Source organism: Enhydra lutris, unplaced genomic scaffold (assembly GCF_002288905.1).
Source record: "Enhydra lutris kenyoni isolate GAN:26980312 unplaced genomic scaffold, ASM228890v2 scaffoldscaffold5, whole genome shotgun sequence".
NCBI lineage: Eukaryota > Metazoa > Chordata > Mammalia > Carnivora > Mustelidae > Enhydra > Enhydra lutris.
Window position 1 is genome coordinate 49,297,812 of NW_019154089.1, and position 15,910 is coordinate 49,313,721.

General features: G+C 37.7%; 1 protein-coding gene across 3 annotated transcripts in view; it reads right to left on the reverse strand.

The window, feature by feature from the left end:
* Window positions 1-2,411: 2,411 nt before the first annotated feature.
* Window positions 2,412-15,910, reverse strand: part of LOC111141227 (WD repeat domain 70) — a 346,638-nt gene continuing 333,139 nt past the window's right edge. For 2 of the 3 annotated variants that reach the window (XM_022493646.1, XM_022493644.1), the window contains one exon: window positions 2,412-2,605. In XM_022493646.1, coding sequence (XP_022349354.1) covers window positions 2,518-2,605 — 88 coding nt within the window. In that variant the 3' untranslated portion in view covers window positions 2,412-2,517. The remainder of the gene's footprint in view (window positions 2,606-15,910) is intronic. The other variant, XM_022493645.1, reaches the window with a different exon arrangement.

Genomic DNA, 15,910 nt, shown 5'->3' on the forward strand with positions numbered 1-15,910 from the left:
GAGAGATGAAATGATGGGTTTTAGTTTTAGAAAGCTAAGTCTGATGACAGAATAAAAGATGGATTTGGGACCAAATGAAAAACAGGGAGATTAGTTGGGAGGGAGGCTCCTGGGAAGTCCTGGTGAGGGATAGAAGAGGGACTAAACTCTAGCAGGGGTAGCAGGGAAAGAGATGAAGTTCAAATAGAAGACAGTCAGCAGATGGCATGGATGGAAACTGGCAAATGATTACATGAGGTGGGAGGAGGGTAAGGGAGGAGTCATTATTATGACTCCGGGTCCCTTATTTGAGCAAATAGAAATGCAGTTGACCGAGATAGGGAGTATAGGGTTGTATGGGGTAAGATAATGAGGCCCGAGGGGCATGGGGAGTGTGAGGACCTGGGGAATACCAACTGGCGATTCTACCCTGGTGATGGGTCAACAGGTCTAATGAGCACTATTCATCTAGTCCTGGTTCTGAGGTCCTCACTCGCCAAAATCGATATGGAAGTCCTATGAGTCTTTAGCCAATCTTATGTGGAAAAATAACTTTGTATAAAATTCTCAAGTGAGATAGATCATCTCAAGCATGAAAAGGGCCACTTGTGTTGTGGGTAACAATGAGAAAATCATCTTCATGCTAAATCTGTCTTTCTCTCCCCTGACATCATAGCAGGCTCCGCCAAGACCACTATGATCAAGTTTTTATTCCTCCCTCCAACACTTCACGACAACTTTTGGCTGTGCCAGACGAATACTTCCATATGGTGCAATGTTTATGTTAAGACAGGAAAAAAATACGAAATGCTTTCAGTAAATTTTATCCAAGAAACAGTAAATTTACAAATCCTAAGCACTTGGAACAAAATATTGGTCTGTAATTGATTTTGGATGAAGTGTACAACAGGAATAGGAAACTTGGGGCAGTTTGTTAATTACTGATGCCTAGAAATCTTGGGTGTCTTCATATAGCCCTCCCTAACTTTAATCTCAGACTGACTTCTTGAATCTCTTTTGTCTTGTCTGTAAAATGGGTTTAGCAATTTTACCTACTCATGGGGTTTTTGTGAAGATTAAATGAGCTATTATAGCAGGTAAAGAACTCAGAATAGTAGCCATCAGATGGTAGGCACATAACAAATGTTATGTGAGAAATAATGAGGGAAAGGAACAGAATGAAGATGGGGGTGGAAGAGAAAAAGGACAGAGAGTAGATTTTATTTATTTATTACTTATTTTTATTTATAGAGGAATTTTTTTATTTATAGAGGAATTATTTATTTATTTATTTATTATTTATTTTTATTTATTTATAGAGGAATGCCCACTGTCACCCACCTCAGAACTGCAGAGGCAGGAAGCCTGTGTACCTATGATTTTGGTAAAAAAGATTTTTGGGGGGGGGAAGGGGTAGGTATATGAGGACTACAACTTTCCAACACACATTTTTGATCATCATTCATTTTTAGAATAATTTAATTCACTAGGACAAATGAGAGCAAGAGGGGAAAAGGCAAGAGGATTAAAAAATTCCTGAATTTTCTAGTGGGGACTATTTGACATGCAGTATTACCTCAGGTCTGTGTGAAAGCAGTCCACAGAATTTTATTCTATTGACTCATTATTACTTTGGACAAACTGCCAACTTTTGTTTTAGTTTTCTAGTCACAAAAGCACAAGGATCTTTTAGAATGATTTTTAATGTCTTCTAATTATAAGTACAAAGCATTTCCATACTTTTCCACATTAATAGTGATAAAAATCAAGCAAAGTAGTTATCATTAGCTCTATTTTAAAAAAGGAAATGGTGTATATTTATTACGTGCCAGGTAATATACTAAACACTATCCAAGGAGTGTCTCATCGAATCCTGTAACAAACCTAGGACGGTGGTGCTATCATCATCGGAGGCTGGAAGAGAGAATTTAATAACTTCCAAGGGGACCTGACAGTAAAGACCAGAGCCAAGGTTTGAACCCACATGGGTCTGACTTCAAAGCCTATTTCCTACATCCTAACCACTATATTCTGCTGCTTAAAGATAATCAGATACATGTTCTTTCCTAGTATGGCAATGCTTTTAGCCTGAACTCAGTCTAATTAATTATAATCATGTAAACAACTTGTGAAATTACACAGAAATATTAAACTTTTTGATGTCTATCTCCATATTATGCTCCTAGAGTTGGTCAAGACACATGTCCATTTCACTGTACATCTCCCGCCCTCAACGTTGTAAGAATCTGTACAAGACCAATAATAGTTGAATAAAGTTTCCAAATACCTAAACTACTTGGTAATGAGCTAAGAATCTGTTTCTTATTTATTTATAATACAGACTCATAGTTGTAGTTAAAAAAATGTAAGCACAATTTTAGTGGAGGGTAGCTACCAATCTTTTGAATGGTTCAATAATGCAAACTACAAAAGTTGTTCATAAAAATGTACTTTTTATTTCATTAAAAAAAAAAAAAACAACAACAACCTGTCCAATATCACTCCCCCCTCACGCAAACAGCTCTCATGTGAGAGTCTTTAAATTTTACGCTTTTTCCATTCTGGCTCATTCTTTGCTTCCTCATCATCAGATTCAACTTGGGCAAACATGGTTTTGGGCTGAGTCCTAAAAGAAAGTTAATGAAAAGAGGAAAAATTTAGTCAGCAAGTGCTTATTAGATTAGACTTTGCTACTTTCATCAAGTGGAAGCACATCTGGGGAATCAACTACATCTCAATCATTAAATATCAATCATTAAACTTCTGGCAAAGAAAAGGATAACAAAAATTTACTTTTGTTCATCCAAAGAGCCAAAGAGTCTCTTAAAGATTTCCCTCTGTGGCAGACCATGTATGCTGTCCTTTTCTTAAATAAAATGAAAATATATCAAATTCAGTACAATCTCATATATTCATAACCACCCTCTACTTCAAACTCATGCTAACTGGGACTTTTTGGGAGTCCACATTACAGTTACCAAGCAAGAACACACATGATCTTTATTTACAGCTCTCTGCATTGTTCCTAGACTTAAGTAGTCCAAATACATGTGATTATGGTACACATGAACAGGAGAATTTGAGATAATCGCTTTCTTATTTAATGAGTCTAAAATAATTGATAGCATATAGAATAACTTGAGCACTGCCAACAAAAATGAAACAACCAACCAAACAGATGGGACATTCTCTCCAACACCCAGTTCAGTGCATGGAAACGTCAAGACTCAAGCATTTTAGGATACATCACTGGCTACCGCTGTTGTTAATACAGGAACATGGTACCTCAAGCAATCTTTGTGTTAGGATTCTTTGGGCTTTGTAAACACATCTGGTTCAGTGACTTTTTTTTATACACCATTCACACAGAAAATACTTTCAAGAATATGTGAAATAGTTATAATTGATGCTCCTTTCAGTTATGCTACTGCTGATTCCCTTTTAAAAACAGCTCTATAGGGGCGCCTGGGTGGCTCAGTGGGTTAAGCCTCTGCCTTCGGCTCAGGTCATGATCTCAGGGTCCTGGGATCGAGCCCCGCATCTGGCTCTCTGCTCGGAGGGGAGCCTGCTTCCCCTTCTCTCTCTGCCTGCCTCTCTGCCTACTTGTGATCTCTGTCAAATAAATAAATAAAATCTTAAAAAAACCCCAGCTCTATCACATTACAAAGAAATATTTTTAGAAAGCTTTTTTATTTCTTTTGTTTCAGGAGTAGAATTTAGTAATTCATCACTTACATACAACACCCAGTGCTCTTCACAACAAGTGTGCTCCTTAATGCCCATCACTCATTTAGCCCATCCCGCCATGCCTCTCCATTAACTCTCAGTTTGTTCTCTATTGTTGAGAATCTCTTATGGTTTATCCTCTCCTTTTTTTCCTTTCTCATAGGTTCATCTGTTTTGTTTCTTAAATGCCACATATGAATGAAATCATATGGTATTTGTCTTTCTCTGACTAGCTTAGGTCACTAGGCATAATACTCTCTAGTTCCATCCATGTTATTGCAAATGGCAAGATTTCATTCTTTTTGATGGCTAAGTAATGTTCCATTGTTTATGTATGTATGTGTATGTATATGTATGTGTGTTTCTGTATATGTATGTATATGTGTATGTTCATATATATATACCACATCTTCTTTAGCCATTCATCAGTTGATGGACATTTGGGCTCTTTTCATAGTTTGGCTATTGTTGATAATACTGCTATGAGCATCAGGGTACATTTATGTGTCCCTTCAAATCTGTATTTTTGTATGCTTTGGGTAAATACCTAGTAGTGTAACTGCTAGATTATAGTAGTTCTGTTTTTAACTTTTTGAGGAACCTTCTCATTACTGTTTTCCAGAGTGGCTGCACACATTACGAGGAAATATTAAAGCAATGTATCTGAAGATGATATATTTTTGCTTACATCTTCATCTTGAATTCAATTCATTATATCAAGATAATTCCAGAATGTTAAAATAATGACAATAGCCATTCCTTTTCTTTGACAAGTGAAAACAGGGTTAAAACCTATGTTACTTGTTGCTGTCTCTTTATTATTCTGGGAAGAAATATATACTATCCACATTCAGGCTGATGTTGCTCTGATGCAGAAGCCATCATTCTGCATCATTCTGGAATTCTGGAATTCCTCATGCCTGTCTCTCTAATGACCCACACACCTACCAAGAGTCCAAGGTGCCCCCATACACAATCCAGTCAGTTGAAATTCTTGTCACTTCAAGACACTGCTATGACATCTATAAACAGGTCACAGCTCTAATATTTCCAAAAACAGCTGCAGATTTGCAAAGGTCATGAGTTGCTGAGTTACTAGAAAGCAGCCCCCCGACCCCCTAGGCTGGCTCTCTAACATGTGACAGTAGGGCAACTGGTGCTCATTACATATTTCATCTTCTGGCAAAGATGTGGACCACTGAGGTACAGATAAGACCTATATGGGAACAAATGTGGTTTAAAAAAACTCTTTGAAAAGAGAAAAAAATAACATGGTCTTGTAACCATATCTGGCAATAAGACAACAGATCATCAATGTTAGTTGGAATAAGACTTAAGTACTAAGAATTGTAATGGTGTTTTTTGGATATTAAAAAAAAAATAAATGACAGATCACAGGAAGAACAAAACCTAAATCTTAAAAAGGCCATTTCATTTAAGTAATTGCTCTCATATTCTACCTACTTTCCAAAGTATTTTTTACAAGTTGGTGGCTAACTTGAAGAACATAGAATGAATGGAACTATTTCACAGGGGGGCAGAAAGGGAGTAATGATTGTAAAGAGGCATGGGGAATGTTTTGGGGGGATGGAAATAGTCCATAATCTTGACTGAAGTGATTACATAGGTGTATACATTTGTCAAGACTTGAAATGGGTGCATTTTGTATTTTATTATACATATTATACCTCAGTAAAATGGACTTATAAAGAAAATCAAAACCAATGAGTAGAAGGAAAGGGTAAACATAACAATACAACACTCAACTTTCCTAGTAGCCCAGACAAAGACAAAGAAAAAGGAAATATATTAGTTTTCAAAGGAGATACCTCTTCCCCCAGCACTAAATTAAATTAAGCAAAATTCACTGATTAAACTTTTACATCAGGATCACTTAGACTGTTGTGCTGAATTACCAGACCACAACAGTTTCTTTTGTCCTCTCCAGGTATCTTAACTTAGGGGATATGAATTTGTTTGGAAAGTAGAATGGTCTCTTTGAGGAACTCCATGCAATTTAAAATTGTATTTTAAATTCCAGTTTTTGAACTAATAACAATGTTGCCAGAAAAAGAATCATATTATGTATATGCAACATCAAATCATGACATTTAGCTTTCAAACAGCCAGGCTGCCCTTCCCCCAAGGAGAAGCTTGTGTCCAGATTTTCCCAGCAGTACTTGTTTACCACTTTGTCTTTCATTTTATTGGCCAGGTAGGGAACACCTGCATGTAAGAAGTAGGCTCCTTTCAAAAAATGGTGCTGGCAAAATTGTACCAAAAGCAATAAATAAAACTGGACCCTCACCTTATACCATATGCAAAAATTAACTTAAAATGGATCAAAGACCTTAAACCTAGAGCAAAAACTATAAAATACTACAGAAAAGCTTTATGACATTGGATACAGTAATGATTTCTTTGATAAGACACTAAAAGCATAAGCACACACACTAAAAAGCCCCAGGTAAACTGAACTATATAAAAATAAAACCTGTGCATCAGTAGATAGAATCAACAGACTGAAAAGGCAGCCTATGAAAGGGGAGAAATGTTTGCTAATTATATATTTATAAGGGATTACTACCTAGAATATTTAAAGAACTCCTAAACTCAACAATAACAATAAAAACAACAATAACAACGAAACCCCAAACAACACAGTTAAAAACAGGGCAAAGAACTTCAACAGATATTTCTCCAAAGAAGAGAGCAAAAGACTTAATAGGCACATAAAATGATGCCCAACATCGCTAAGCACTAGGGAAATGCAGATCAAAACCACAGTGAGGTAATACCTCACACCCAGCAGGATGGCTACTATCAAACAAACAAAACCTAGAAAATACCAAGTATCGACCAGGATGTGGAGAAACTGGAACCCTTGAACAGTGATGGTGGGAATGTAAAATGGTGCAGCCTCTATGGAAAACAACACAGTAGATCCTCAAAAAATTAAAAATAAAATTACCATGTGGTCGAGCAATTCCACTTCAGGAAATATGCCCCCATACTTTGAGAGTGGGGTCTTAAATATTTGTGCGCCCATGGTCGGTGCACCATTATCAGAATAGTCAGAAGGTAGGAGCAACCTAAGTGTCGTGGATAGAAGAATAGATAGAAAACAAAATGTGGTGATATGTACAATGAAATTTATTCAGCCTTAAAAAGGAAAGAAACTCTGGCAAATGCCACGAATATGAACCTTAAGGACATTATGCTAAGTGAAATAGGCACGTCACAAAAAGACATATACTGTGTCATTCCATTTATATGCAGTACCGAGACAGTCATATCCATGAGACAGAAAGCAGAATGGTGGTTGCCAGGGACTGGATAGAGGGGGAAAGGAAGAGCCCTTGTTTAGTGACTATAGAATTTTAGTTTGGCAAGATGAGAAGAGTTCTGTAGACTGGTGTACTTAACACTATGGAAATGTACACTTAAAAATGGTTAAGAGGGTAAATTTTAGGTTATGTATATTTACCAACATTAAAAAAATTTGTTTTGATTAAAAAAAGAAGAACCAGACTCCTGGGTTTGGGAATAAGGAATAATGAACCTGCTTCTAGAATAAACGGGAAGCACCCTAGAGAAGGCCTCAGCCTCCAATCTGTGGCCCAGCCTAGAGCAGTGCTTCTCAAACCATCTGTGGTGCACAGCCAGGCGTTGTTTTCTAATTTCCAAACCCTTGCAGATAAGTACCATATTTCTAGAAAAATAAAAAGACTGCAAAGTACAAATCCAAATTTTAATTTGATTCCAAAAATGAATCAAATTGCTCTACAATTTCCTAAGTGCTTACTCTCAATTCCTACACTTACCCTCACGAGTACTGCTTGGTAGAGTGCACTGAGCAGCACCTGTGGGAACACCTTCCCCCCTCCGCAGCTGGGGAAAGAAAGCAGTAAAGCAGGGCTCTGAAACCAGGCTGTGGAGTAAGAGTCTGTCTTCTTAACATCAACTCTGACACAGGATGAGTTTCCTTTAACTGGAGGGAAGTACTTCTCACCTTGGGAGAAGCCTGCCCTAGATAATGGCACTGAAGACTGAGTAAAGGACTGGGTTTGAGGCCGCACCCTCACAGGTCCACACCTGAAAGAGCAGTCTTTAAGCCCTGGGAGTGAGGCATGAGCAGGTGGGGGGAGATGTGGCCCAGAGAGAGAAGTTTCCCTTGTTCCAATCCGTCCTGTTCCCAATACCAACATTCTCACAGCACCATTCACATAAGAGCTCTATGTTGTTTGCTAAACTAAGACTAGGTTCTTCAAAAAAAAAGTATTTGACTTGTGTACACTGAACATCTCTATCTAGTCTAGAGAATGCCAGTGTTTTATAGAAGCAAAGTGAGACAATTACAGCTTTAAATCCTGAAGCTATTCTTTCTTTTCAGCAACTGTTATCTTTAAATTTATTTCCAGCAGTTATTCTTTTGAAAAAACTTGGAAACTCCTATATGACAAAGACCCCCCCCCACCCCCCAAATTCAGTTCAGATTATCTAGGGCATTTAAAATGGGTTTCTGCAGTCACTATTTTTTAAGACAATGAGAAACAGAGATGATTAGGAAGAGTTAGGAACAGAACCAAAAGATTTCTTCCCTGGGGGATAGCCTAATTGGCCCTTGACATAGAAAACTACTATAAAAATAAATCAACAATGCCAAGCAGAAGTAAAATGACACATGCAAAAAAAAAAAAAAAATGCTAATGGATTTGAAAACACTTAAAAGTTGCTCCAGAAGCCCCTGCTTTTAAAACCAATAGGAAACCAACAAATAAACAACAACAAAAAATACTTCAAGTCTCTATTAACATCGTCCCTGGCCACAAAAGTGGATTCCTTTCTGAGCTGCTTAAAGAAACAGAATTTGTAGCTGATTTTTATATAGACTTTGTTGGGTGCTCCTATGAGTAAGAGAAAACCAAACCAAACCAAATGGGCACTGAACACATGGCAAGAACTCAGGAAATATACATAGAAATAAAAAATGAGCAAGAAATATATCCCACGACCTTAAGAAAGCATTACCATTTCTGACCCATTCCTGTGTCTTCTATTTAATCAGTTCCTCCAGGATTCTATACCTTGTTTCTCGAGAGACACGAAGTTGCCAACTCAAACTTCTAGCCTCATGGAAGATTTGTGTCAGTTGCCCCAAAAACAAAAGCCTATAAAAAGACTGATTTGAGGGAAAAGGTAGTAAGGGGAACATTCCATTCAGCCAAGGGTATAATCAAGGCAGCTGCTCAACAGGTCAGTAGGGACCTGGTAAACCTCATTGAGAACCAGCAGAGTAACCCACAATTGAAATCAGCTTTATCCAGACTATCTAATTTACTGGTTGATGGCCCACACTAACCCATTTTTCTAAATGTTAGCTGAAAACTTAAACTTACAGAAAGCTGGTGTGAAACTTGTTTTCCAGTTTAACTCACTTGGTGAACAGTAAACATTTCTCACTTGACTACATACATCAATTTGTTTACTAGAGTTACCAAGAAAAGAACAGATTACGTATCAACATAGTTATTGTTATGAACCATTCAATAAACTAATCAGAGAAGGGCTGAAAGTTTTTTTGTTTCATTTTGTTTTAGCTTCAGTAAACTCTGCATTTGCTAATAATTAATATTTCATGAAGCAAAGATAAAAGCTTAAGCAAATGTCTTTCTCAAATCTATCAATTCTGATTAGATGATACTATGTGCTGAATAATTTTCCCCTTGGGACATTTTTTAAATGGAATTCTCACACATATCTGTATAAAGCAAGTCTTTCCCAGCAACTATGTGTTAATGGAAAAATGTCAGAAGCCCAACAAAAACTAAGTCCCACCTTCAGTGTTTCCATCCAGGGGAATTTGGTGTAGAATAGTCAGTAATAAATAAAAATTCCTCCTGCAATATTCTATGAGGACATTTCTGGGGTGCACTGCTGGTGCGAGATATTCAAACTGTCAGCAGAGCTGTCTTCTCTCTTCTGACTGAGCTCTAACCTAGGACTTTTACACTCCCTTTCCAGAAGAATCTCAGAATGTTTTCAGCTGCATTGGAAAGCACACAGGTCATGTTCTTTTTAATTAGGGATATTCTTCTGATATGATTCATTTAAAAAGCATAAAGGCAATTCCAGGGTCACAGAATGAGTATGAGGAGAAATCACTTATAATATTCAGTCATCAGTATGTGAGTATAAACCACAAGCTTTTTTGGCTCAGGGCCCATTGTTTATTATGAAGGAAAACCTCAAAGCCAAAGTCAATTATAGCCATGACTTGACAATCTGACACACTTGTTAACCTTGTTAGAATGAATACGGTCCGGATGAACTGTGACCCAGTCATCACAATTGCAGAATTATTAAGATTAAATAAGGGGCTTGACCAAAAGATTCCACTTGAAATGGGCCCTTCTTTCTGGTGAGGAGCTAATCAAAGATATTTTTTTTAAAATATTAGGGATGAATAAAAAGATGAGACGCAACATGCTGTTTCTATTTTCTTCAAAAAATGAACACATAATATTTTGGAAAAATAGATAAACATATCTCGGACTCATTAAAGAGGGCACACTAACTCATAATGCTGGTGTGTGAGTTCAAAGCCTGGATGAAGGTAGGGAAAGGGGACAAACATGAAACCTGTGGAAATGGGAAACAGAAAGAGAAAACAGAGGAAAAGGAAAACAAAAAAGAACCCTCTAAAATCACCATTATCTGTCTTATCACCAAATGGTTAAACAAGTTAAAGGATAAAATCTTTGAAGAGTGCACAGGCCTAAGGCCGTCCAGGTGTCATGGCTCCCTCTCTCAACTGTAGAGCTGGGCCTTACTTTACCACAGCCTGGCTCTCCTCACACATGGGAAAACAGCCCCAGGCCACATCAGCGAAGCACAGGGCGAGAGCAACACCCTGGAACTTCTGGTTCTTAGTCTAGTGCTTGGCTCTGCCATGCTGGCTCACAGGGTTGTCTTTTCAGCTTCACTAGTACTCAATTTTTTTTCTCATAACTGCCATGAGTTGCTTTGTGATGAGAAGCAGTACACTATAGTCATCAAGGGCAGAAGCTTGACCCCGAACCCAGAAAGCCTGCACTCAGATCCCAATTCTGCCACCTGCTACCTGTATGGCTCTGGTCAGCTTACAAGCCTCAATCTGCCTCAATCTCCTCATCTGTAAAATGGGGACAATAATACCGCTTCCTTCATAGCACTGTTGAGAAGATTAAATGAATAATATATATACAGTTCTCAAACAGGGCTGGCACACTGTAAGTATAATAAAAGTGTCGTTTTTATTATTATACCCTTTGCTTCTGCTATCATGGATTCCTCATCTCATACAAAATGTTTTCAAAAAGTTGTATGTAGAATAATACATTTAGGAAAATAATTTATATATTAAATACATGACAGCACCTTGCTATTAAAAAAAAACAGGGAAATTACTTGGTTGTGCAAATAATCTGTTTCTTCAGCATAAATCTCTATAATTGGAATAATCTTTTCTGTACATTTTAAAGGGGTAAATCATTTGTGGTTTATTTGTGGTTTACTTTAGTACATAAAATAGTCGCCTGGGAAACTTCTTAAGATGCAGATTTCCAGCCCCAAGCTCACAGAATCTAGCTGAGTGTGAGGAGCAGTCTAGAAACCTGCATCTTTAACCCCCTACTCCCACCCTTGACTCTGACACAAGGCAGTCCACAGAACTGCTCTGAGAAATGCTGGCCTCTACACAGGGATATGCTGGACAGGGACAATCGGTCACCTAAATATAACTCAGGGAAAAAGTTACACTTTCCTCTGTGAGTTTATGTCTCTTCTTGGCAAAAACAATATACAAACCTTTACTCGCTCAAAGAATGACCTCTTTAAATACTGCCTACTAACTCAACATGGTTTTAAACGGATCCTTTACAGATGGGAACGGTATTTCAACACACACACAATACATCCAGGTATCCCGTATCTGACAAGACATGCACACTGAAAACTACACGGACAGAACCAGTGAGAATGGCAGCTTCTCTGGCAGGAAAAGTGACCATGGCTGACAGAGCTGTCAGGATGGCAGGCTGCTGGCCTGGGGCCAGGCTCCCACACATGTCCATCTCTGTGTGATGTGTAAGCTAATAGCATTCTGGATCTATATCCTGCCCGCCCTCCAGCCAGCTCCTTTTCCCTCCCCGCACAGCCACTTCTTTTAACCAGAAACTGTAATTGAATCTGCCCACGTGTGGCTGCACTAGGGGCCTCTGTGATCCTGCTGGGTTTTAAAACTTCCATGGCCATCACACTGCTGGTGCCAGGAATGAAACTCGAGGCCTCCATCGGCACAGGTGAAGTGTTTAAAGACCGTTCGTTATCATCACTGGAGAAAGAAGGTGGGTACGTGTCATGTGCAAGCACGGAGATTTATGGAATGCCTAATGGGACTTTTCTGTGATAAAGTGAGATACAGTCAATCTTCATTTCATCACTGACAGAAGTCAATTGCAGTGAAGAAAAACAACCAGACACACATTCTCAATTACAGTGACCTTTACGGAAAGATCCTTTTAAATATTAGCTTCCCTTCGGAGACTCTGCCACTTGGCAGTAAACAGTATACTCCAGCAGGTGAACACAGGAGAAATAGCACCACAGTCCTGGCTAACGAGTCACATGCCGCAGACAGTGCCATGAACTTAGTATGCAAGAAGTGGAAGGTGACCAAATGGCCTGGAAGGAGACGGGAGGAAAATGCCACCGCGGAAGGGTATATATATTAAGAGAGAGTGCAGCCCTCTGAAGAGCTCACTGGATGAGGGATGGCTGGAGCTGAAGTCCAGTTCTGCTGCAGTCACTCTGGACCGCAAGCTTCAGCCTCCTCACATGTGGGGTAAAAGAAGGACAGTGCCTGTTCTCCCCACCCGGGAGAGCTAATATTTAAGCAAGCACATTATTCAACTGTAAATATAATTCAACTACCTATAATGCTGGAAAATATCATCCGTTGATGCTCACCAAAAAAACCAAAAAGAACTTCTGCTTCAAGTAATTCTATTCAAAGAAAGCTGAAAATCTGGATGCATGAATCCCCAGGAAAATATTAATTACTAAGCAGACACAGAAGACTTGGAAAATCCAAACAGAGTATTTACCATGAGGGAATGGGAAAGAGAGAAACCAAGAAATTACTCTTTACCCTCTCCTCCACAAAAGCACCAGGTTGTGACAGTTTCACAGGTGAATTCTATCAAATCTTTACAACGTAGATAGGTTTAATGGTATTCAAAACAGTTTGAGAGTATACACAGAAAAGCGTACAAGATTTTTCTGAAGCCAATCTGACACACGACAAAGAATAAACCAGAACTATGTGAGGATCATACCAAAGATGAAAGGATAATTCAATATGAGGAAAGCCAATAATATACTTCATCATATTCATTGATCAAAGTAGAAAAGTCATAGGGTCACTTTCGTGAAATACAATAAATGAATGCAATAAAATTCAGCATCTATTTCAGAGGAACATGCCTCTGGTCTTTGTATGGTGTTTTCTTTGCATGGAGTGCTCTTCCCTTGGATATCCACATGGCTCACTCCTTCACTCAAGTAAAGAATCACAGAGCAGAGGTTTTTACCCCGATCACCATATCTAAAAAATAGTAACCTTTTCTTCCCCTGGTTACTCTACATCCTCTTATCCCTATTTTAGTTTTATTCTTTGCACTAGCTATCATCTAAAATTTAGGGACTTCTTTATTGTCTGTGTCTGGCAACCTGAATATAAGCTCCATAAAAACTACTGTATCCCCATAATCTAGAACAGTACCTGACCCATAGTGTTCAATAAATCATTATTGAATAAATAGAAGAGAAAGATATGGATTCATCTGTAACATCTTGTATGTACGAGTTTTCAAAAATTATGCTTTATGGAGAAATATCATTAAATTGAACAATGTGATATTGCCAATATTTGACTTTTTTTCACCTAGAAAAGGGAAATTACTTGATTTAACCTAATGGAGTCACTCCTTTAAAGTTCAAATTAAGAAAAAGATGTGTTGTATCATGACATTATTTAATACCGTGCTAGCAGTATTAGTCAATACAATTAGATAACTAGTACAAAAACTGGGCGACATCTATTTATGATAAAAACTCTCAACAAAGTGGGGTTAGAGGGAAAATACCTCAGCATTATAATACCCATATGTGAAAAACCCACAGCTAACATCACATTTAGTGCTGAAAACCGAAAGCTTTCTAATATCAGGAATAAGACAAGGATGTCCACTCTTGCCACTTTTATTCAACACAGTACTAGAAGTCCTAGCCACAATAATAAGACAAGAAAAAGAAATGAGGCATCTATACTGATAAAGAAGTTAAACCATTACCATTGGCAGATGATATGGTCCCATACATAAAAAAAGCCTTAAGACTCCAACAAAAACTACTAGAAGTAATAAATGTATTCAGTAAAGCTGCAGAATTCAAAAGTTAATACCCAGAAATCAGTAGTGTTTCTATACACTAATAATAAAGTAGCAGAAAGAGAAATTAAGAAAACAACATGATTGTACCAAAAAGAATAAAATACCTAGAAATAAAATTTACCAAAGAGGTGAAAGACTGTACTCCAAAAACTATAAAACACTGATGAAAGAAACTGAAGACACAAACAAATGGAAAGATATTCCATGCTAATAGATTGGAAGAACAAACATTATTAAAATGTCCATATTACCCAAAGCAATTCAATGCAACCCCTATCAAAATACCAACAACATTTTTCACAAATCTAGAACAAATAATCTTAAAATTTGTATGGAGCCACAAAAGACCCCGAATTTCCAAAGCAATCTCAAGAAAAAAGAACAAAATTGAGGGTATCACAATACCAGATTTTAAGACATACTACAAAGCTATAGTAATCAAAACAATATGTTACTGAAACAAAAACAGACACATAGTTTAATAGAACAGAATAGAGAGCGCAGAAATAAACCCACACTATAATGCTTTATCAATCTATGACAAAGGAGGCAAGACTATACAATGGGGAAAACCCAGTGTCTCCAACAAATGGTGCTGAGAAAGCTGGACAGTTACATCCAATAAAGGGAAACTGGACCCCTTTCTCACACCATACACACAAAAAACCCTCAAATGGATTAAAGACCTAAATGTGAGACCTGAAAAGCCAAAGATTCTAAAAGAGAATACAGGTAGTAATTTCTCTGACATCGGCCTGTACGAACATTTTCCTAAATGTGTCTCCTGAGGCAAGAGAAACAAAAGCAAAAATAAATGAGTAGGACTACATCAAAATAAAAAGCTTCTGCACAGCAAAGTAAACCATTAATAAAACGACAACCTACGGAATAGAAGATATTTGCAAATGACAGATCCAGTAAGAGGTTAATATTCAGAATACATAAAGAACTTATATAAGTCAACACCAACTGCTTCCCCCTAGCAATCTGATTAAAGAACAGGCAGAGGACCCGAACAGACATTTTTCCAAAGAAGACATACAGATGGCCAACAGACTGATCATCAGGGAAATGCAGCTCAAAACCACAATGAGATATCACCTCACGCTTGCCAGAATGACTACACTCAAACACACAAGAAACAATAAGTGCTGGCATGGACATAGAGAAAAAGAAAACCTCATACACTATTGGTGGGAATGTTAACTGGTACAGCCACTGGGAAAAACAGTATGGAGGTTCCTCAAAAAATTAAAAATAGAAATGCCACGTGATCCAGTAATTCCACTATTGGGTAATTTACCCAAAGAAACAAAAACAATAATTTGAAAAGATACATGCATCCCTATGTTTACTGTAGCATTAATTACAATAGTCAAAATATGAAACAATCTAAATATCTATCATTAGGCAAATGAATAAGAAAGATGTGACACACACATATACACAGTGAAATATTACATAGCCATAAAAAAGGATAAGTTCATGGCATTTGAGACAACATGGATGGATGTGGATGGTATTATGCTAAGTGAACTAAGTTAGTCAGAGAAAGACAAACACTGTTGGACTGCATTCACCAGTGGACTCTAAAAAAACCCAACAAACAAACAAACAAAACCTTACAATGAATAAAGAAATAAAAAACAGAATTTGACCTATAAATATAGAGAACAAACTGATGGTTGCTACAGGGGAGGGGGTTGGGGTTT